Source organism: Malaclemys terrapin, chromosome 9 (genome assembly GCF_027887155.1).
Source record: "Malaclemys terrapin pileata isolate rMalTer1 chromosome 9, rMalTer1.hap1, whole genome shotgun sequence".
Classification (NCBI taxonomy): domain Eukaryota; kingdom Metazoa; phylum Chordata; order Testudines; family Emydidae; genus Malaclemys; species Malaclemys terrapin.
Window position 1 is genome coordinate 74,465,837 of NC_071513.1, and position 24,517 is coordinate 74,490,353.

Below are 24,517 nucleotides of genomic sequence, written 5' to 3' on the forward strand. Positions count from 1 at the left end.
CAGGCCATACCTGTAGAACAGGGGACTGTAAATTCTGGAATGCAATGATTATGTAAAGGATTTAAGGGTCCTGTTGGACAAGCAACTCCAGTGTGATACTGTGACAAAAAACAGCTAATGTGATCTTTGGATGTATAAATAGGAAAGTAGTCAGCAGACATAGGGAGGTGATTTTTATCTGTGGATACGGGATCAGTGAGATCAATAATAGAATACCATGTAACAGTTCTGGTGCCTGCAATTTAAAAAGGATGTTGAAATATTGAAGAGGGTGCAGACAAGCACCATAAAAATGATTACAAGGCTGGAGAAAATGCCCTACAACAATGAGAGATTTAAAGATCTCAGTCTGTGTAGTTTCTCAGAAAGAAGATTGACTTGATTACAGCATATAAGTATCTTCACAGGGAGAAAATATGGGATACTAAAGGCTTATTTAATCTAGCAGGAAAAGGCATGACAAGAACCAGTGAAGGCTGGAAGCTGAAGCCAGAAAATTCATTGTTTAAAATGTGTTCCTCATTTCTAATTTGAAAGTGCTTAACCTTCAGAATGAACTACCAAGAGAAGTGGTGGATTAGGTCTTCAAATAAAGATTGGATGTCTTTCTATAAGATGCTTTAGCCAAACACAAGTTATTAAACTCAAGATGGGGTAACTGGGTGAAATATAATGGCCTGTGATATAGAGAAAATCAGACCAGATGATCTAATGGTTCCTTCTGGCCTTAAACTCTTGTTAGTCTATGAATCCAAAATATAACTCAGCACAGAACAGGAACAAAACAAATTATTTCAGATTTTAATTGAGGTTTTTAATTAAGGCTGGCATAATTTTCATGTTTCAACAAAACAAAACCTGCTCATCAAATATTTAATGGCCCTGCTGCTTGATGTAAAACCTATTAACACTTTTTTCTTCAGTGCTGAAATTTGTAATAATTTTGAAAATGGTGCAGTTAGAATATGCTGAAGGTGGGGGGGGCAACTAATTTTAAACATGTCACATGACATGTCAAAATAAATAACCAAAAAAGGAACACTGGAGTCTCTTAATTTTTTTTGGTTTTACATTTTCTTTAAATAAACATAGTTAATGTACCCTATAATTATGTATACTAATTGCTACTGCTCCTTCTTGCAGCCAAAAATATTTCAAGCAAACCAGATTGAAAGACTGTACAGAACATACATTTAAGTACAGAAATACTATTAATGACTAGATGATGAAAATCTCGTACATCTGTATAACTTTTTCCAAGCCAGATAGATTAAAAGACCTTTGTTTCTGCTTCACAAATTGGGCATTGTAGGCCTCATTTTTATCTCAAAAGGCTGCACACAGTGTCACATACATGTACACAAATTGAGAATTGGTACATATGGATTTCCAATTTGTGTGCACATATGTAATGCTGTCTGTGCAATTGTACACAGGCTTCAGGGCTCAAAAATTAAATAAACACATTAAAATAAATCTCTTTTGTTTAGTAAAGCTGTATATTTGTTTAAAGGAATGGAGAAATCTGAAGCAAAAGAGGGATGAGAATTACCAAAAGGTGATGTGTTGTTTAGTCCATCGTTACTTAACCTCCATGAGACAAAAGATGCAAAGCATGGATCAAGCAACTGTGGAAAATCTCAATGAACTGCGGCAAGATCTATCAAAATTCCGAAATGAAATGAGGGATCTGCTTGGCTTTCGGACATCTAAATATGCTATGTTTTATCCAAGAAACTAAGGTCCAGATTTTAAAAGGAACATGTCTAACTTTAGGTACTCACAGTTGAAAGTATTGGCCTAAGTCTGTTGCCAGACCAAATAGAAAAGCAAATTTTTTGCACAACCTTAAATTTGAAAATGTATTTGCATGAGTTTCACCTAAGTTCAAAAGATGTGGAAATGAATGCAAAAACTGTCATTCTTTTAAGCTCTTTAAGTGTGTAATGTACAGTATGTAAAATATGTATATAGCATTTTACAATAAATGTTCCCCAAAATATGGATTTTGACAGGTCACATTAGCTGTTGGGCTTCATGTCTTCATAGCTGGCATGTTGCATTTATTTCCCCTATATTTGCTGTTATGTCCCTCTTGGTTACTGTTTTTTCAAGTTGTGGGAAAAGATGGAAATCTTAACAATACTTAAAAATATACCTGGTACTTTCGTAATAGAAATTTAACCAGTATATGATTTAAAGTAGGTTGCAAAAGACTCCATGACTCTGAAAATGGTTTTGTACATGATGCTGTTGACTGAATATTAACAACTGTAAAACACTGAGAAATGAAATTTGTGATTTGTTCCCTGAAAATTGCAGGGTGCTGTGCATGCTGAACTCTGGACATAGAGCCAAAGTAAGCTACCCATCTCCAGAACTTTCATGGATCCATTTAAAATAGTTATGTCCTCTCAAAAACATATTAAGATTTTTCAGGTAGCACCCTGTGTGTACATTTGCAATATGCAACTCTTGGGATTTGGGAATTTTTTTTAAAATTAGTCTCTTAATTTTGAGTAGTGTTCAGAAAACCTTGTGTATCTGGATTACACAGAGTTGTTCTTTGGCATAGGAAAACGTATTTTTTAACAAGAATTAGATATCGGTCTAGAGCATGAATGTTACTTGTTTGCCAGGCTAAATATTTCTTGTCCATTAAAACAAATGGAAATACTGTACAATTATTTCTATGTAAGAACATACACTATGCCTGGACATTGGAAGATGTGCATTCAGAAGGCTGTCTTTTAGAGTATGTATACACCACAGCTGTGAACATGTTTTCCAGCACAATAGTACTCCTGGGCAAATTCTGCACCAAAAAAGTATTAAAATTTCTGCAACAAAAAATTTAAAATGTTGCGCACGTTTTAAAATTCTGCTAATTTTATTTGTCAAAATAACACTACATAATAACGCCAGTTTCAATTATTTTGATAATTTATTTCAAAATACCTATCAGCAGGTATGTCGGTAACAATACAGACACACACAAAATTTCCCCCAAGAGTAGAAAGTTTAAAGAAAGCCCTATGACAATCCAGTTCCTGTTTCTCTGCCCCCTTCTGCCCCCAGAGCCCAGCTGCAGGGCCCCCCTTAGCCCAAAGATGCTCCCCCCAGCCCAGACACCTGCCCCCTTACTCCTTAGAATCCAGGGAGAAACAGCCTGATGCTCACTGCCATCTCCTTCTCTCAGGGAATGGAAGCTGCTGGGAACTCTCTAGCTCCCTCCCCCTCCGCCCAGCAGTGTCTTCTATGTGTGAGAACTGGGCTCTGCTGGGTCCAGCGGCCCCTAGTGGCAACCAGCAGCACTGCAACCCATTTCTGGGTGGGGGAAGGAAATTCTGCATGCACAACATGAATTTCTGCAAAATTCTGTATTGCGCAGTGGCGCAGAAGTCCCCCAGGAGTAACAATAGACAGACTTGCTAAAAGTAGCAGCGTAGCTCCGGGTAGCATGGGTGTGGCTTTTTCTAACCATCCGAGTATGTATCTAGGGAGCCCAGGCAGGTTTGTACTCAGGCAGCTAGCCCAAGTTGTTGCCCACACTACCCCAGCTACACAGCTATTTCTAGCACACTAGCTTGAGCAGAGCTAGCATGTGTCTGGCTACTTGTGTTGAGAAGCACCCTCCCAGCTGCAGTTTAGATGTACCCTGTGAGAGATTTTTTTCATATCCTATTTTAAATTTATCTTGATATTTTATGTTCTTCCTGAATGCTGCCAACTGTAAGATGTTTGTATCAGAATTATTATTGAACATCATAATTATTTGTGAGTTTTATTCTGCTTACAATGGAAAGTAAGGGCTTTAAGTTTTCTGTGATAGAAGGTACAGTATATCTTCATATGCTTGTGTATAATTCAAGTTGACAAACTATAATTGAGAAAATGTGAGACTCCTGTATTTTTTTATATGAAAAAAAAAAACACATTATATTTATGACAGTTAGAGGATTGTTTGGCAGTAATACTGTGGAGGCAGTGTTCTCCTAACAGTCTGGGTTGGATATCAGATAATTAGTGAGTTTTAAGGCCAAAAGGCGCAGGTAGCCACAGTGGCCTATAATCATAACTGATCCTGGGGCTGATAGAGAGATGGGGCTTTTGTCAGTGTTTCCCCTTTCGAGGAAGTTCTTATAAAATATTTCTTGTAAAAGTAATATATTTTCTGTACTATGGAATTATGCATATCCCAAGTGGGGTTTAAACATCAGGCCTTTTGATCTCCTTCTATAGAGAGATTCTGAATTGTTCATCAGCTTTTTAATTTGAATGACTACGTTCTAAGACAAGAGGATGATCAAATTCTTAACTTGGGTGGTGAGTGGTGTTAGTATATAATCCAAACATAAAAGCTGTGCACTGTATATGTTTTGTCATATACTCCAAAAAAGGAAAGGAAGAAAAAACAATTTGAAAAATATGGTTGTATTAGATATTAATAAAAACATATACTTGAAACAAATATTTAGGAGCGAGCTTATCATTTCCAATGCATTACACACCACATCAAGATATGTTAGTCTAGGAATTTAAGGAAGTTGGCTGGAAGCTATAGATACCCATCTATTAATATTTCCACATTATTCCCTTTATTTGTCTGTCTGTAAGCCTTTTCTCCTTTTACCTGCCCAACAGACTATAGAACTATATTATGCAAAGGCATTTCTTTGGAGTTGGGGGAAAAAATCTAGTTTTCTTTTGCTTCAGATTTTCATGTCTATAATCATAAAAATGTTAGCAAAAAGAGATGTCACATAGTCCACCCCTCTGCCTTGAGATGGGATAAAATATACCTAGAAGTGTGGTTCAGGTTCCTGTAAAGCAGAGTTTTATTCTCTATGGTACTTTAGTCACAACATACATTTTAGTGTGTTCATTGTATTTGGGACTTGGAGGTGGCTGTGGTCCTCATGTCTTTCTCCTTGGGCACAAATAAAGTAGAGACAAGTAAATGACCTTTCTGGGTAATGCATATTCAATCTGGTCATATTCTTCAGACTTCTGTCTCTCAAGCTTTTAAGAAAGAGATTGATTGATTGTTTCTTACTTGACAGCTTACTGTTAAATCACACCTGTTTCTCTCATACTGCCACAAGAATGGAGTTGATGTTACAGACTCCTTTCAAGCCATAGTCTTGAACAGATTTGTTGATGAAAGGATCTTCAGTTAAGGTATTGGCATGGATGTGACACTTGGTTTTCAGATTTTCTGTGCTTCATCCAAGAAACATTTATTGGTCCATTAGGTAAATATGTGTATTTAAAAAGCCTGGAAACACCTGACTGAAATGTGCCTCTCTGAGGAGAAAATAGTTCTCTTCAGCTCAGTGACAAGAGCTTATGCAAGTCTAGTAATTCATTCTTCTAGATGATGCTATGGCTTCTGAAATTAGAATGTAAACCTTCAATATGCAAATGATGGGATCACATGGAAAGTAAGGGCTGGTGTATTAACAGGACTCTTAGTCTAGAGGATCTGCCATTACCTTTTACTGTAGATTATTTGGTTTCTGTTACCAACATTAGGAGTATTTTCTCTACCGAAATTAATTTAGTGGCCATTTCAGCCTCTTGACTTAGAGTCTTGGGTATTTTTTCTTGTCACATGATTCCATCTACTTGTCTCCATGGCTCAACTGCAGCACAAATGCTCTCAACCGACACAAAAAGAATATAGCAAGAAGCTTGATTAGAGCTAATTTAGCTATAGGATTTAGGAATTTCTTCATTCAAACTGCAATACTATATAAGGCATGACAGCAGCAAATGTTTCTGCTAATGAGACTGTTGAGGTATGCTGACTTCTTCAGGTTCTTTTATCTCTTTCCTTTCAAGTGAGTTGTCATTTTGTCTCATAGGGAATTTCTTTGTCTTGAAAACTAATTTCTCCTTTATATTCTGTACATGAAAATCCCCTTCTCCTTTTTAAAAAGCACTTTCTTCATGCCAATATAATTTCTAGCAAAGGGTCAAGAACAGAGATGTTTGACTTTCATTCTGTTTCTAGCTAAAATGGTTCCCAGAGTTTGTATCTGCTAGTTATCTTCCTTTGGTCCTATTTGGTCTGTCACAGACTAGATGTAAGTGACTGCATGCCGAATTTACTATTTCTAAATTTATATTTGGAATCACTGTCCCCTGAGCAGTCTGTTACTTTTTAAAGTTTTGTACTTTGCTGCAATGCAAGTGGGGTGGTGAGGGGGGTAGGGGTGTTTTGGGTTTTTTATGGGGGGAGGGCGGAGAGACAGGTAAATATCTCAAGCTAGTATTTAGAAAATCCTTAACAGGATGAGGGATATCTGTGGAATAGGGCTTCCTCAGCAAGAAAAGAGAAGCTGTTTCTAGAAAAGCCCTGGAAATAAGGCGATATGTTCAGGCTCTGAAGTTCATGAGGAGGGGATGTCAATAGTAGCTGGGTCAGGAGCCCCCTCTGCCATGAGTTGAGAGAAGAGATTTGTAGTAAGCTCTCCCGGCTACTATCGAAAAGCATCCCCCCCCACCCCAAAACAAACCAACAAAACTGCCTATGTTGGTGATGGGGGGGAAAAAAACAACCCACCAGTACAGGGATGATGCCATCCAAAACAACTATTGTGGAAGTGAGTCAGGCACCCAAGTGTTAGTGGCTGTTGTGAGGCTGGGGAATATATTGAACAGTGATCAACAAAGTAATTTCTAATATTTACATCGGGGAGGGCAAACGTTTTGGCCCGAGGGCCACATCTGGGTATGGAAATTGTATGGCGGGTCATGAATGCTCACAAAATTGGAGGTTGGGGTGCAGGGGGCATAAGGGCTCTGGGGTGGGGCTGGGGATGAGGGGTTGAGGGTGCTCTGGGCTGGGACCGAGGGGTTCAGAGGGCAGGAGGGGGGTCAGGGCTGGGGTTGGGCATGGGTGCAGACCATGGGGGGTGCTTATCTCAAGCAGCTCCCAGAAGCAGTGGCATGTCCCCCCTCCGCCTCCTACACGGAGGCGCAGCCAGGCAGCTCTGTGCGCTGCCTGTCCACAGGTGCCACTCCCACAGCTCCCATTGGCAGGGAACCTCGGCATAGGAGCCAGAGGGGGGACATGCCGCTGCTTCTGGGAGCCACATGCAACGGGGCAAGCTCTGAACCTGGCTCTCCGGTGGGAGCACGAGGGCCGGATGCATAGTCTCTAACACAGAGATTAGAACAGTTGTGTTCTCTTCTCCCCCCATCCTGTAAGTAGGGGAGAGTACATGGCTTCCAGAGCACTGCATGAGTGTAAAGGTATCACTAAGCTGTTGTCTAGGCATGCAAGTACCAGAATACATAAAGAGTCTACACATGAACCAGTATTTGAAAACTAAGTGTAAAACTGGAGCATGACAAATGTGGTTTGAAGACAAATGTCACTTTAAGAACACCAAAGTGGCAGAGGCAGCTTGGTTTAGTGGGTAGAGCAATGGCTGGGGAATCAGGAGACCAGGCTTCTATTGCTGGCTCTACCATTAAACTGCTAGGTGATGCTGGGTAAATCATTTCATCTCTATGTCCTCCCCCCTTTTTCTGTGTTAACTCTTCAGAGCAGGAACTTTCTCACATTCATTGTGTGTTTGTTCTGTACAATCCCTAGTATAATGGGATGTCAGTCTCTGTTGGTGTCTTTAGGCACTACCATGCAAACAGTGGTGAGGAGGGAAACATTTTAGAGACATGATTTTCAAATTGTTGTCCCTTTAAGAATTCTCTCTTTTTATTTGGTTATGTTTAAAGTCACCTCTTTAATCTGAGGAATCCAAGGGATAAACTGACCTCTGGACAGTATTTATTGAAAAGGGTGATAATTTCTTAAGCGCACAAGGAAGCCTGAGTGTCTATTATCACATACAATTTGTCAGTGACAAAGTTCAGGCTTTGTGTAGTTGTAGAATCAGAAATAAAAACAATTTGTCTGCCTTCCACAGACCTGTTGTTCAGTTTCTCCATTATGTTTCAGTGAAATCTACATTCTTCCATCTACTTTAACTTGAGTTTTTATTTCAGAATAAGGATCAGACAGGATGCAATGGACAGAACTGATAGCAGTAACTGGCGTTGTATCACAAGCATTTCCCTGCCAGTCATCTCCTTTCCTTTATGTATAAAGGCTGATGATGTGGGAATACTGTCTAACAGAAAATGAATCACTCTTACTTTGTAGCATTTCTTTCTTCCACATCAGCCTATGGGGACAGCTATACTACCATTTGCATCCCCAGTACTAAGCTGTGTCATTCTGAATCTTGGTCTCCCATTCTATGAAAGATGAAAGCATACTGTTTGCAGGCGTAGTTCACTGGGCCTGGACTGGTTCCTAGCCCTTACCTATGTAGTGAAGGTTAACGATATCATTTGGCTTTTATTTGTGAAATACTGAAAAATAAAATAAACAATGTAGATAAAAACTAGGTAAAAGCATTGTAGTAGTTTCAGATTTTTAAAAGCCCTAATCCAATTCCCATTGACTTTAATGTAAATGCTATAAAAAAGTATGCTACCATTCTTGCTATGCCAGTCCCAGAGCATCATAAGCATGTAAATGATCAGAGATTTTCTATTTTTAGCATGCCCCACTTAATACATGGAGAACTTGGTAATTCCTTGGTGTATTGTGAGGTTTTAAAATATTTTATTAAGCATAGATAATAATGCAAGAACCCATATAATAAAACAACTTTAGAAGAAAAAGCTAAGTTAAAATGAATTACTATAAATATTGCACTTATTCTTATTTTACATCTGCACATAACTCATTCCTAAAAAAAATCCTTCTGAGACAAGTATAAATTAACAGCTTCAAAGGAGTCAGAATTTGGTATGCTTCAGATCAGATGGCTATGCTGCAAATCTTGCAGTTTAAAATTAGGGATCTATTCTCCTCTATATATTTATGTAATTGACAGTGCCAGTTACATGGTTATATGTAAGGGACAATAGACTGACAAGATCTTTTTGGTTATGGTCAATTTTATCTTCCTGATTTTTTACTGTATGGAAATTGTTCCTCACAAAGCGATGACAGAATGCAAGTACAGGATTCACATTTTAACATCGTTTGTTTTTCAAGGTGTTCAGGATCTTTTGGTTCTTAGTCTTGAAACTCATGATAAAGTTGCTGGGCAGGACTTTACCTCTGCCATCTTCTTCTAGCTGGCCCATGATGATGTAGTTTAGACCTACAGAAAGGAAGGTGACGTAAGACAAATCTCTTTCTAAACATAACTTGGAAAGAATAGTTCTACTCTTGTGGGCTCTATTTACACAGGTAGTGCTGCATACATTGCATAAAAGGTGCATCCCCCACCTTCTGTTAAAAAGTAAGTTTTGGCCACCTTATATAATTTAAGTCCTAACTCAGCTAGTTCGATTCTTACCTAGAGAAGAATGCATCTCATCCAGTTTAAATTTGTCTAATAAGTTCATATACATTGACAGATATGATTTTAAAAGCCAGTTGTCACAAGTATCCTCCAGTCCCAGGGCCGCAGCGGAGGTCCAGGTGCTGGGGCTTTCCCTGTGCTTCTGCGGGGACCAAGGTTGGGGCACTAGGGCTTCTCCCTTCCCCACCCACACGGCGCTTTAGCCGGAGAATGGGGTTGGGCATGGAGGCTTCCCCTGCAGCCCCACAGCTTCTACCAGGGACAGGTGTGGGGTGCTTGGGGTTCCCCCCTGCAGGGGCTTCTGAGGGGGTCAGAGGCTGCTGTGGGGGGTTTCCCCTCTCCCGCAGCTTCTGCCAGGGATGGGATTGGAGGGCACTGGGAGGATGGATTTCCCTGCCCATCCAGTGTTGCTGCCGCGGAGTGGGGTTGGGGCATGGGGGCTTTCCCTTCCCCGCCTGCCCGGCGGCCGGGGCTCTGGGCTTCCACCTCTGGCGCCAGATTTTTTCTGGGGCCTCCCCAGTTGGTGGGGGTCCCTGGGCATGGGCCCTGTGGCTAATCTACCAGTGTCTGTTTGCTCAATCAAGGACATTGTTATATCTCCCAGATATCCAGATTCCAGGCAGCAAAAATTAATTTCTGACTACGATTCCTTCTTCGGTGCTGGCCATTTTGGATACTTGTTGGAAATACCAGTGGCAGACTGAGTGTTTTGCTTTATACTCTGGTTAAATTTTCTGATTTTTCCCTGTTCTGGTTCCATTTTTGGTTTCTTTGTTGCTTTTTACTACAGCTTATTCAGGAGGCAGGGTTGAGGTCTGTTCTCAATTTCTTGTTACTATGAAACTTTGTCCAAGCATTTCTTATAACGATACACTTGCCAACTTGATTACATTTTATTGGCTGTTGCCTTGGTTGACATACTTGATACAGAATTTTGTTTGGTATGGCTGTAGTGATGTTACTTGATATCGAGTGGGTTTATTACTATTAGACTGCCTGTCAGATAGTTGAGGTAGGGAGGTATTAGGTAAATTAGTACAAAACAGCTATGGAGGAGGAGAGGACATTGTGCTTTCAAATGCGCTCTTGGTTGTTGTATTGAGTACTCTTAGGTTTAACCTGTTTGCATTTTCCCTATCTAAATAACTGCATGTGAAAACAGGCTCCCAAATACTGAAATCCAGTTAAGCTTTATTTAGGAACACCAAAACAAGTTCCTGTTGATTTTATTAAAATCATATGATACTGAACCACTGCATCAATGAAGTTGTAAGAATTGTTTCACCTACAATATCTGTTGGATTTAAAGTCTATACCTAGGTTTTACACTCAAGTAGATGTTTATCTATGAAGTCTGTCATTTGGATCAAGTGATTCTGAAAACAACTGAAAATGCATTATACCATTAGGTAGTTTTTTCTTGAAATTAGTAATTCTAATACATTAGTTGACTAATTAAAATTGTTAGAGCTATGAAAATGGAAGCCATGGTGAGCAAAGTTTTACAGAAACCTAAAGCAGTTATTTGTCTCATTTACTTACCTCTCCTGATGAGAGGGCACTGCTTACAAACAACAATGATCTTGGCACTCATATTCTTGCCTGCTTGCTGGATTGCTAAATTTCCTTCCTTATATACATTTATGATTGATATTGTTGCATGTAAGCTGCCGCCCCGCGTGACTGCTGTGATAACAGTTCCCGTTATTACTAGAAGAAAGAATATATTAGTTTTCAGTATCATGTTTATTCTTATAGTAGGTTAAAAAAAATTGTCAGTCTTGATGAATGCCCCTTTAACTCTTGCTTATTTCTAAAGGGTAAGAAGGTAACAGAAATACATTATCAGCCACCAAAATGAGGGCTGCAACGTATTTGCAAAATATTGAGGTCTGTCGAAAATTGAACTGTTTCCAGAAAACACCAACAACTTGGAAATCCAGTTCTAAGTTTTGATACTTTAAAAAAATAACTAACATCATAGAGTTTAAGAAGGGACCCACCACCATATCCTCTAGTCTGACTTCCTGTGTATCACAGGAGGTTAGACTTCATGAACCCTTATTTTTTCTTTCTGATCTTTAAAATAGTTGGAAATTCTTACACTCATCATTTAATTGTCTTACACTGGGCTCCTGCATCATCCATATCTCTTTTTTGAGAAGAAAGAGGCACCACTAAGCTCACATGCCCAATAAAAAATATTTGACCTGATTTTTCAGAGATGCTGAACGCCCACAGATCCCATTGATGTCAACGGAACTTGTGGGTATGTAGGATCTCTGAAAAACAGAAAATCAAACCTGTTTGTTTTCAGACATATTTTAGTATATTTATGGTAAGAAGAACCTCCTACCTGCTGTTTGAATTGTGAGACTGCTAGGCTGCACAAAACACCTACACCTTTCTTCAGAAGGTGAACTGCAAAGCAAGAAAAACGTGCCCTTTTTATTTACTATTTATGTATCTTAAAGATAACCTCTAAAGTTTTTAGTACATTCTTTTGGATGATTTTTCTCCTTTCTTCCCAATAGAAATATCAGGTCTTGTCATCCCTGTTTTTGCTCGAGAGCTCTTTGGAGCACTGGAGAAATGGAGTGGGATAGTGACATGACAATAGGCTGAAAGCAGAACTGCAGTTTTCTTCAGTGTCAAAAGGCAATGGTGGATTTTAGGGCTTGACTCCTATCTCACACTGGTTTTATATTTATGGAACTCCACTGACTTTAGTAATTCACAGACTGCCACTTAAATTTAAGTCTATATAATGTCACTATCCTAACTCTTGTTTTCTAATCCTCTGAAGAGCCCTCAGCAAGAAAGAGACACGACCTAATAGTCATAATATAAAGAAACAAGCAGAAGAAAACTTTAGGCCATAATTAGGAAAGGAACAATAAACGGTACAACTATTTTTCTCCTTTGCAGTTCACCTTCGAATGAGATCAAATAGATTTTGAATTATCAGATACATGCTGACTGAACAGTTTAAACATTGATCTGAACTGTTGGTTACACCAAACATTTGTGAAATTATGTATTCTTTTAATTTAGAACTTCTTGCAGTTATGAGGTGAAAGTCTCATCACAATAGCACTATCGATATTACATTAATGGAGACTAAGAAAACACACTTCTAAAGATCAGCTACCAAATATTACAGGTATACAAAACATATAAAAAGAAATTGCTCTTATCTTCCAACAGGTCAAAGCCAGCAAAATTAAAACCTTCTGCATTAATTCAAAACCTAGATCACATACACAAACATTTTAGTAATCTTACTCTTATTTTAAAGAGGAACAAACTTCAAGGCACCAGAAGCTGGGTGAAGTATTAAAAGCTGTTCACTTGCCCTACGGGATAGAAGAAAAGTGCCTTGCATTATGTCACTCAATGGCCAAAAAAACCTTTGACCCAGATCATGGGCTGTGATCAAGTTGTTGCACAGCTCAATAAGGGGAGCAAACACCATGGCTTAAGGCCATTTTCAGGTCCCTCTGATCATGAGCCAATCTGCATTGGGGGCAAGTTAGAGAAACCTGAAGACTTCTCTAATTTGCACCAGCAGCCACCTCTCTATGCCGGCAGACAGGAAGGGAAGTGGCATAAGACATTACGTTATGGCCCTATGCTATCTAAGGATCCACCTGTGAGGGGATTTTTCCAGGGCCCCCAAATCTGCTGTCTTTAGGGCTGTTTTGCTATGGCGAAGCTATGCACAAAGCTGCACCCAGTGGGAAAGACAATTAGCAATATGCTCACTAGATTCGCTTGAAAGGCTACTGTGAGCAACTTTCTTTGGCCGAGAGGATGGTGGCCACAACATGAGGTTTCAATAGCCGTAGAAGGGAGTGAGATTTAAAAAGAGGGTTCCAACAGTAATATGGGGGAATCACCTCGTGAGGTAACTAAACAAAGTCACTGACTGATAGTACTGTACAAGTACAGTAAAACACCATTTACCATATATACTCAATCATAAGTGGGATCGTTTATAAGCCGAACCCCTCCCCCCCAGATGGATAAGTAAAAACGGAAATTTTTTTTATAACCTGTTCATAAGCTGACCCTGTAATTCAGGTGTCAGCAAACTTTGGCTCCCGGGCGATCAGGATAAGCCGCTTGGGCCGAGATGGTTTGTTTACCTCTAGCATCCGCAGGCACGGAGGTAAACCTAAGTAAACAAAGTGTCCCGGTGCCCCAGCTGCTTACCCTGACAGACCGGGACAGCAACTGGTGGGGAATTTTTTTTTGTGGGGGGGGGGGGGGGAGAAGCTGGGAGTCAGGGGAGTAACCCCTGTGACCACCCCCCACATGACCCCACCCCTAGCCTGGGACTCCCACACTCTCCCCATCCCATCCCTTCCCACTTATCTGGGGAAGGCCAGGGGAGGATGACTCTGACCTGGCTCGAGCTGCTCCGGCAGGCTGGGCAGCGCAGCCGCAGCCTGCTCCGGTGGGCCAGACCAGGTGGTGCAGCTGCAGCATGTTCCAGTGGGCTGGGCCGGGCGGCACAGCCGCAGTGTGCTCCGGCGGGCCGGGCGGCATGGCCACAGCCTGCTCTGGGGAGCGGGGCCAAGTGGCACGGCTGCAGCCTGCCAGCACCGTAGCTGCAGCTGCTTTGGAGGCTGGGGGCAGAGCAGCGTGGCCAGAAGCAGAGAGATTCTGGCCCTGCCTCTTCCCTTCTGTCTCTGCTGGCTGTGCTGCCTCCCCTTGCTCCCTCTGTTGGGGGGAGGGACTGTGTCCCACCTCTTCCTCTCTATACCCGTTCATAAGCCGACCCCCTTCTCTGGTGCTTCCCTTTTTTACTAAAAACATTCGGCTTATGAATGAGTATATATGGTAATCACCAGTAATTTATATCTGAATAAGAAAAGTATGGCTTATAGGCTTTCACAGCTTCTCCATATTTCACCTTAGGTTATTTAAAAAAATATTTTGAACGTCTACAAACTGAATTATGGAATAGTGAGTAATGCAAGTACGTACAGCAAACATATTGTTGTGAATAAAATATATACAGGCTGTTCCAGCAAGACAGTATGCAAGCACAGTACCTGAGTCGACACTTTCATATAGCAACAGTTCACCTTCTATGTAGTCATTTGTGTTTAGACTGAGAAAGTATGTTTGTTTCTGATACACATTCACTGTCTTTACTTCAAAACATCTCCAGGAATGTATTGAGTCATAGATACGTAAGAGAGAGAAAGTAGGATATGAAAACATTTCTTTGCATGCTAATGGCAATTTACAACTACATTCTCTGTAATTCCTCAGAGACTAAACACATAGCCCCAAGTCACTAATTATAAAGAAATAAACTGTCGTTCTTACCAAAGTTACTTGAACAGTAATTGCTCTCAAGAGTCCCATTCCTTCTACATTTTTGCTGGCAAATGGCAACTGTAGGTTTCAAAGCTTTTTTTCATAGGACAAAAAAAGTAAATGAGTAAAATTGATATTAAGTGTATTTAAACATTCTAAATAATATTTTCAAGATTCTTCCTGGTATTTTCAATCTGCAAAACTAGATTTGGGATTCCAAGGGATGAATTGCCTGAAGATGATTTCAATAGTTGTCTTCTTCCAACTTCCTCACCCAATCTTTATTGGATCTTTTTTATTATATACATGTTGTCTTCACGTATCTGTTTTAATGGCCATATTAACTAAACAGAACTGAAAATGCCTTGTACAATCCAGAATGCATACTATAAATAGAGATTTCAGCTGCCCACTTGGTTTATGAGGTTACATAACTGCACACAATAAACAGTCAGGGGTACAACTAAAACCTGTCTATAAGGCATCAATTTTTTAGGAAATATTTGGTGCAAAGTCATGAAATAGGCAAGTGCAGCCTTAATTAATCCCTAGTGTGTCTATGCATTCAAGTATAAATGTTAAGTGATGTGTGTGTGTTGGAGTAAATAGGGATGCCAAGATGGCATTAAAAATGATGGCAACTTTATTGCTGAATAGTCTTAAATTTTGTGGGTTTACAACTTATCACTGTTCATGTTCTTTTAATGCAGTTTTTCTTTATTTATAGTAACAATTTGCAATAACATTTATATTTGACAATGTAATGTGATCTGAGACATGTATTCAAATTATCTCCTTGTCTTCTTACCCAGTGCCATGCTGTCTTAACAGTATACTTAAAATACCATCATTGAGACACAATGTTATAGTTATAACTAGACAGCCTCCTTCAGACAGAAAAGATAATCTTGCAATTAAAGTACTGAACTGCGACTCAGGTGATCTGGGTTCAATTTCCTAACTCTGCTGCTATTCTGTGCGACCCTGGATAAGTCACTTAATCCTTCTGTGCCTCAGTTACCCATCTGTAAAACAGTGCTTCCTTTCTCCCTCTTTGTTCCTTTTGTCTATTTAGAGAGTATGCGTGAAATGCATATTAATGACTGGGTGAATGCATCACAAAATATTTTGTCAACTATGATTTAGTCTGCATTCATGATACTTAAAGGTATACTAGTAAGTGTAGTATATGTAGTAGTACTGTATATTTTGTAAAAATAATATCTGGTTGGTATGAGACCTCATTACAGCATATGAGAAGTGGGAAGATGCTTGTGTGGATGAGAAATGTTGCAATTTAGCAAAGCATGAACTGGAGAGGGTCTGGCTGTAGTTAATTAAACCTTTAATTGGTATCAATTTTATCTGTAGCTATACTGTAAGCAACATGATTTGACCTATACAGTGAAATTAAAAAAAAAAAACTCAATGCAGCATTATGTGAAAACATTTAATTGATAGTCACTGACCTTGTCATAAACAGATAGTTCAGGGTTAATGCCTCTTTTACCTGTAAAGGGTTAAGAAGTTCACCTAGCCTAGCTGACACCTGACCAGAGGAACCAATGGGAGGACAAGATGGTTCAAAAAGAAGGAGAGAAGTTCCCTTTGTCAGTTTCAGCCGGAGTGGAAAAGATCAAGGAATCAGTTCTTATCAGAGTAGTGAGTATTAGAAAAGGAATAAATAGGTTTTGTTTATTTTCTTTTTGTAACTTGTCTTGCAATTAGGGGAATAATCAAATTGGGTATTCTTTTGTGTAACTTTTAAGTTTTGCCCAGGGGAACGTCCTCTGTGTTTTGAATCTGTTGTCTGTGAGAGTAGCTGGTATGCTAATCTCTCCCAGAGGTTTGTCTTTCACCTTTCTTTTCTTTAATTAAAAGCCTTCTTTTTAAGAACCTGATTGATTTTTCCCTGTTTTTAAGATCCCAGGGGATTGGGTCTGGACTCACCAGGAATTGGTGGGAGAAAGGAGGGGGGATGGTTAAATTCTCCTTGTGTTAAGATCCAAGGGTTTGGATTGGTATTCACCAGGAAATTTGGTGAAGAAGTCTCTCTAGGCTACCCAGGGAGGGAAAGTTTTTTTTTTTTTTTTTTTTTTTTGGGGGGGGGGGGGGGGGAGAGAGACAGAGTTTCCCAAATGACTCAAACTATTTGGGTGGTGGCAGCCAGCCCAGATCTAAGCTGTTAATTGGGGGTTCACATGCAGGTCCCCATATCTGTACTCTAAAGTTCAGAGTGGGGGTGAAGCCTATGACAGACCTACTTTTAATCCTTTGAAAACTTCATGGTTTTTCAGTACTTTGCCATGTTTCCTAATAATAATGGTTCTGTAAATGTGTATAACTAAACATGATGGTTAATGGAAGTGCATGCTAAAAGTTAAACAGTCACTAATAGTTTAATAAGTCTAATGAAGGGATGAACTATTTTGATTTGCAAGATAATAAATGCCTGTTATTACTAAGGCTTCTGTTACCAACAAAATATCCACAATGTTTCTCCACATGCCATTCAGTAAGTCACCAAAAGTTTAAACTGTGGAAGGTTATTGGTCATACAGGTCTAAGCCATGGAGAGCAAATCACAAATTGAGTGTTCTTCCTGTTTGTCTCTTCCCAACAAGCTCTCCTTTGTGGTCACCTCTGAGTCTGTTACATACTCTGTGAGATCACTAGTGGACTGGCTTTATTTTTAACATCAATGGTGCCACAAGGACTGGTTTAAAAAGCTTAGAACAAATTAATAAAGCTTACCAAAAAAAAAAAGTTACCAAAATAGATGAATGGGCCCCTTGATGTAAACGGTTGAATATCAGACAGCTGACAAGTTTAGGGACTGGCAAATATGGGAAGTAACAACTTAAAATAGAGAACTTTATGTTGAGGAAGAACTCCATTAGTTGTTACTAGGATTCCCTCCACTCTCATGTCAGAGTTATCTTTTATAGTTCATTATTTTGATTTTTAAAATGTTTGTTTTCTCCCAAAGACTATTTTTAACAGCTTTTCATTATATATTTTCAGCACCACATCTCTGACAACCCTTCTGAAGTCTTTGTTATCATGACAATTTGATCTGTTTTAAATACAAATCAACCCACATGCTGTAAAAAAATCATAAATAATTTGTGCGTATGCTGATGTTATTATACATTTAATCTCTCACATTCAGGATATGAAGATTGCAAGCATTAAGCCCTTCAGAATCCCAGCAATGAGGTGATTTTGGCGAAGCATATGGGAAACTTCCCTCTGATCTTAGACACACTGTCTATATTTAGGCAAATATAAAAGGAATGCTCTCATTTTTTAGTATTGCATATTTCTTTTACAAAACACCGCCACAATCTTTTGCGCAAACCTAATCCGAAAGATAAAACATTGCTGTGATGTTGCCAGTAGGGTCTAATGAGAATTCAGCTGGCGTCTGCATCATTTGTTAGATCTCACCAACTGGACAAACAGAGACAAGTATGGTCAATTTTTACGTACAAACTCATCCTGAAACGATTTCATGGTTTCCTCAGAAGTCTAAACCGGAACAATTTTCAGAAGAGTAACCAGAATTTTATTTAGCATAAACAAGAAATCAGTCTTGCATTACACTATGTGAGTACCATGGTGAAAGTTACTTGCTAGCTATCTGCCAGAAACATGAGCAAATGTAGGAAATGCTACTTCAGACTTTCTGAGCTAACATTTTTCTCACCTGTGACAGTTACAGGCACAGGAAACTCTAGACTGGAGGAGTTTTCTTTAATGATGTTAAATGGATTCTAGTGACTCCCCTGGGTGCATTAATTTTCATCCACTCCCTCAACATTTTTAATACAAACAAACCACAAAACCAAGTTCTGCTTTTTCACATGTTTTTTACTACAGTTTCCCTTCATCCTTCCTTCTCCTGGAGTGAATTCTTCTTCAATATAAAATAAAACCAGTACAACTTACTTGCTGTTGCAGGGGGAGTGGTCGTAGCTGGAACTGTGGTTGTGGGTAACTTTTTGGCTCTGAATTTATAGTGACCAATAAAGCCATCAGCAGTTAAACTTAAATCAGACAAGAACTGAATGAGCAACTCATTTCGTTCAGATATAATGGGCCTGAAACAGAAGAAAATACTTTGGTTGTATGCCTTTAAACCAGGAAGTTTTTATAACATTCATAGCACAAAATGATTAAATATTTAGCACTGGATCTCAAAGCAGGCAAGCATCATTATCCCCATTTTACAGACAGGGAAACTGAAGCACAGAGGTGATGAAAGTTGCCCAAGGTCACCCAACAGGCCAATGGCACTGGCAGAAATAGAATCCAGGTCTGAGTCACAGCCCTGCGCTCTATCCACTAGGCCATAGAGCTCTGAAGAGCTACAGTATTATTTTCAGTAGGTGACAGTAATTTTCATTGTTATGGGAAACTGTTTTCAGGAGACTCACTCAAGCAAACTTTAACTGGAAACAAAAATAGAAAAGCAGTTCAATATACCAGTCACTGATCGAAAGGCAAATTATTCTATCAGTTAGGCCTGATCCTGAAAAGATTTATGCACGTTACTTTATGTACATGACTAGTGCCGTTCCCTTCAAACTGACACTCTGCTAACAAATATTCTGAAGATATGGCTTCACTGGGACTATTCTTGAGCATAATGTTAAGCAAGTGTATAAGTGATACCAAATTAGGGGCCTTACAGCCATGCAGCACCTTTGGTTTCAAGGGGGCTGCTTAGGATGGGGAGAAGAATAAATCAAGGCTAAATGCAACTCATTTTTTGGTGGTGTTTGCTCACATTTCAGATACTCGTACTTGGATCAGAGATAAGTTCATCAGCCAGCTCTTTCTGTTTTATCATACAATTAATCATAAATCCCATATTTCTAAGACTAATCTCAAAATGAGTGCTGTTAAATTCAGCTTTGCCTTTACAACAGCACCATGGAAAAAGAGCAATAATGACTAATGAAAAGGAGGGAAACATTTCAAAAGTCCTTGGTAACTGGCTAATATGGGGGAAAGTCTTTTTTTCCCCACACTCAAATGAAAAATTTACTAATCATTTTTGAAAGGATGGAGAAATTGAATTTAATAGTGGATTCTGAAATTCCTGGAAAAGTAGAACAGTAAGTAAAGGAAAAGTTCAGGTATTATTGCCTTCTATGGGTTTAGCTTTTTTTCCAATAATTGGGTATATACCCCCAAATCTCAGCACAGCCAATTGAGTTTTGTTGTGGTGTTTAAATGTAATGTATAAATTTAATACATATGATTGCAGACACCTCTGTTAAATAGTTGCCATTTCATCAATAGTGTTTGTATAGCACCTACCCATAGCAGGACCCCAATGCGGATTACCTCAGGGTACTACTGTAATTCAATAAGAGCTTCTGTGACTATGTTTTTTGCTACCACAGCCCATCTTGTCGTGTACTGGGTGGCAGCAGTGCATTCTCCTTTCCCCTCTCCTACTTCTTCTGCACTTTTTGGAGACATCCGTTTGATTTTCATTAATAATTGTTAATATGCATTTTACATACAAAAGAAGGGTCACAAGGGAAGAGTAGGAATGGGAAAGACAATAGAAACAAAATGAAAAATATTCTTGTGGGAGGAAGAAGATAAGAAATGGATTTAAAAAGTAAATCTTATAAAATTATTCTGCCTGCCTCCCTACCACTCAACAAATCCGATAGATGTTTGTTTTTTCCATAAGCCTTAAGTGGCCGTTCTTAATATTCCTAATTAGGCCCTTAAAATAAAACCTGTGAATATTTCCATTTTTGGCTGATATTCCACAAGTGAAATATGACTTCAGTTAATTGTGGGTTTAACACACACACTCTCTCTCTCGTGTTATTTGGAATTCTGCATCTAAGAGCTGATTCTGGAGTTGCACAGAATTTGCTCTTTTGCCACAAAGTTGGCACAGAGCAGTGGAATTACAAGAACCCTGAGTATTCGCTATGTAAAAGCTATGCTCTGATTGCAAAACACTAGGAGTAAAAATAAATATCGGAGGGATATTTTACTTATCTATGCACATCACATCATCTTCTCATTTGAATTACATTAATACTGCACAGGTGATACTAGTTACTTATAACAAGATTAACCTGCTGGCTAGCTGGAGAAGAATCTTTTCAACTGTATTAGCTTAACTGCCTAGGGACACTGTTGTTATTGTTTGTACCAGACTTTGCTACTTACTGGGAATACACTGTTTAAAAAAAAATTATGATTACTGAAAAAGATCTATTAAGATTATACTGAAAACCTGCAATTTGATTTCTAGATGGTATAGTGATTTGTAAGACAGAATCAGGTGCAAGGTTATAGTGGATTGCTCACCTAGAGTGCAATATGAGGTAGAAAGTAAAATGCTTGCAAACACATGAGGAGTGCATGGATCCAGTACAACTGTACTCCTGAAGTGCATCTGTTCTGTTACAGTGGTTTTATGTTATTTGTAACAATTGGTTAATGAGCTCTGTCTTGTGTAATTATTGAAAGCAGCCTCAAAATTTAACCCCTCTTTCAAAAAGCTAATATTTTCATTGCTGTCCTTTGAGTCTATTCACTTCCTGCACCCTCAGTGCTCCACAGCACCTGGCTTTTCATTAGAGGAGCAGGGGACATTGTTATAAATGTGTCCATCAGAAACACCAGTATAGAGCAACCTTACAAAATTCTATTTTCCTACTGTCTGGCGTGCATAAATTACTGTAATTCTGTTCTGCAGAGTCAATCCTGCATCCCTGAAGTCAATGGGTGAACTGCCTTTGACTTCAATAGGTACAGGATCAGCCCATCATAGGCTCTTCATTTTACTGAAGCACTGATGTAATTTATGCATGCATTCTAATCTGATCTTTTGACTTGTCCTAGGTTTTTAATGCATATATTCTCTCTAGCACGAGGCTTGTGTCTTATCAGTTATTTTGCCATTTAAAATGAAGAGATGGAATACCTTACCTTGAACTATGTTTTAATACACAATAGATATATGGTTATGAAGAACCATCTAATTTTGGCCTTTATGATATTATGATAGGCACCATAAAATGTACTATAAACTTGCTTATGGTAAACCCCAGAAGATATAGCATGCACTGGACTATATCAGCAAATCTGAACACTGACTCAGACTGTTGTCCCAAAGGCAACCAGCAACTCTGGAGTCTGCATTCAAAATGCAAGATGCTACTGATCAGAAGCATAAGAACATAAGAATGGCCCTACTGGGTCAGACCAAAGGTCCATCTAACCCAGCATCCTGTCTTCCAACAGGGGCCAGCCCCTGTCGTTCATTTCCAGCTGCTGGCAAACAGAGTCTAGGGACACCATTCCTGCCCATCCTGGCTAATAGCCATTGATGGACCTACCCTCCAATCATAGCTCCCCTTAGCTGTCTCTTTTCCAAGCTGAAAAGTCCCAGTCTTATTAATCTCTCCTCATACGGAAGCCGTTCAATACCCCTAATCATTTTTGATGTCCTTTTTCTGAATCTTTTCTAGTTCCAATACATCTTTTTTGAGATGGGGTGATCACATCTGCACACAGTATTCAAGATGTGGGCGTACCATGGATTTATAGAGAGGCAACATGATCTTTTCTGTCCTATTATCTATCCTTTTCTTAATTATTTACAGCATTCTTTTTGCTTTTTTGACTGCCGCTGCACATTGAGTGGAAATTTTCAGTGAACTATCCACAATGATTCCAAGATCTCTTTCTTGAATATAAATAACAGCTAGTTTAGACCCCATCATATTATATGTATAGTTGGGATTATGCTTTCCAATGTGCATTACTTTGAATTTATCAACCTTAAATTTCATCTGCCATTTTGTTGCCCAGTCACCCAGTTTTGAGAGATCCTTTTGTAGCTCTTTGCAATCTGCCTGGGTCTTAACGATCTTTAGTAATTTTATATCATCTGCAAATTTTGCCACTTCACTGTTCACCCCTTTTTCCAGATCATTTATGAATATGTTGAATAGGACTGGTCCCAGAACAGAGCCCTGGGGGACACCACTATTTACCTCTCTCCATTCTGAGAACTGACCATTTATACCTACCCTTTGTTTCCTATCTTAACTAGTTACCAATCCATGAGAGCACCTTCTCTCTTATCCCATGGCAGCTGTTCTCAGTATACATAAAAACTAGAGCTGTCAATTAATTGCAGTTAACTCACATGATTAACTAAAAAAAAGTTATCGCGATTTTAAAAATTTATTGCAATCACACATAACAGAATACCAATTGAAATTTATTAAATATTTTTGGATGTTTTTCTACATTTTTAATATTGATTTCAATTACCACACAGAAGACAAAGTGCACAGTGCTCACTTTATATTTTTATTTTTGATTACAAATATATGCACTGTAAAAATGAAACAAAATAAATAGTATTTTTCAATTCACCTCATACAGGTACTGAAGTGCAATCTCTTTATCGTGAAAGTGTAACTTACAAAAGAAATCTGCATTTGGTTACATAGCTGCACTCAAAAACAAAACTGTAAAACCTTAGCGCCTACAAGTCCACTCAGTCCTACTTCTTATTCTCCCAATCGCTAAGACAAACAAGTTTGTTTACATTGACGGGAGATACTGTTGCCTGCTTCTTATTTACACTGTCACCTGAAAGTGAGAACAGGCGTTCGCATGGCACTTTTGTAGCCGGCGTTGCAAGGTATTTACATGCCAGATATGCTAAACATTCATATGCCCCTTCCATGCTTCGGCCACCATGCCAGAGGACATGCTTCCATGCTGATGATGCTCGGTAAAAAATAATGCGTCAATTAAATTTGTGACTATACTGCTTGGGGGGAGAATTGTATGTCTCCTGCTCTGTTTTACCCACATTCTGCATATATTTTATCTTATAGCAGTCTCAGATGATGACCCAGCACATGTTCGTTTTAAGAACATTTTCATAGCAGATTTGACAAAATGCAAAGAAGGTACTGATGTGAGATTACTAAAAATAGCTACAGCACTCGACCCAGGGTTTAAGAATCTGAAGTGCCGTCCAAAATCTGAGAGGGACGTGGTATGTAGTATGCTTTTAGAAGTCTTAAAAGAGCAACACTCTGATGTGGAAACTACAGAACCCAAACCACCAAAAAAGAAAATCAACCTTCTGGTGGTGGCGGCATCTGACTCAGATGATGAAAATGAACATGCATCGGTCCGCACTGCTTTAGATCATTATCAATCAGAACCCATCATGAGCATGGAAGCATGTCCTCTGTAATGGTGGTTGAAGCATGAAGGGACATATGAATCTTTAGCGCATCTGGCACGTAAATATCTAGTAACACCGGCTACAACAGTGCCATGTGAACGCCTGTTCTCACTTTCACGTGACATTGTAAACAAGAAGCAGGCAGCATTATCTCCTGCAAATTATAACAACCTTGTTTGTCTGAGTGATTGGCTGACCAAGAAGTAGGACTGAGTGGACTTGTAGGTTCTAAAGTTTTACATAGTTTTGTTTTTGAATGCAGTTTTTTTGGTACATCATTCTACATTTGTAAGTTCAACTTTCATGATAAAGAGATTGCACTACAGTTCGTGTATGAGGTGAATTGAAAAATACAGTATTTGGTTTTTTACAGTGCAACTATTTATAATCAAAAATAAATATAAAGTTAGCACTGTACACTTTGTATTCTGTGTTGTAACTGAATATATTTGAAAATGTAGTAAACATCCAAAAATATTTAAAATAAATGGTATTCTATTGTTTAACCGCACGATTAATCGTGATTCTTTTTTTT

General features: G+C 39.0%; 2 protein-coding genes across 2 annotated transcripts in view; one reads left to right on the forward strand and one right to left on the reverse strand.

The window, feature by feature from the left end:
- Window positions 1–4,964, forward strand: part of TRPC1 (transient receptor potential cation channel subfamily C member 1) — a 39,782-nt gene extending 34,818 nt beyond the window's left edge. The window contains exon 13 of the mRNA XM_054039259.1: window positions 1,514–4,964. Coding sequence (XP_053895234.1) covers window positions 1,514–1,741 — 228 coding nt within the window. The 3' untranslated portion in view covers window positions 1,742–4,964. The remainder of the gene's footprint in view (window positions 1–1,513) is intronic.
- Window positions 4,965–8,619: 3,655 nt separating this feature from the next.
- PCOLCE2 (procollagen C-endopeptidase enhancer 2) overlaps window positions 8,620–24,517 on the reverse strand; it is a 50,387-nt gene continuing 34,489 nt past the window's right edge. Inside the window, exons 6-9 of the mRNA XM_054039260.1 lie at window positions 18,675–18,826; window positions 14,733–14,816; window positions 10,935–11,102; window positions 8,620–9,188 (exon numbers count right to left, since the gene is read on the reverse strand). Of these exons, the coding sequence (XP_053895235.1) occupies window positions 9,058–9,188; window positions 10,935–11,102; window positions 14,733–14,816; window positions 18,675–18,826 (535 nt within the window). The 3' untranslated portion in view covers window positions 8,620–9,057. The remainder of the gene's footprint in view (window positions 9,189–10,934; window positions 11,103–14,732; window positions 14,817–18,674; window positions 18,827–24,517) is intronic.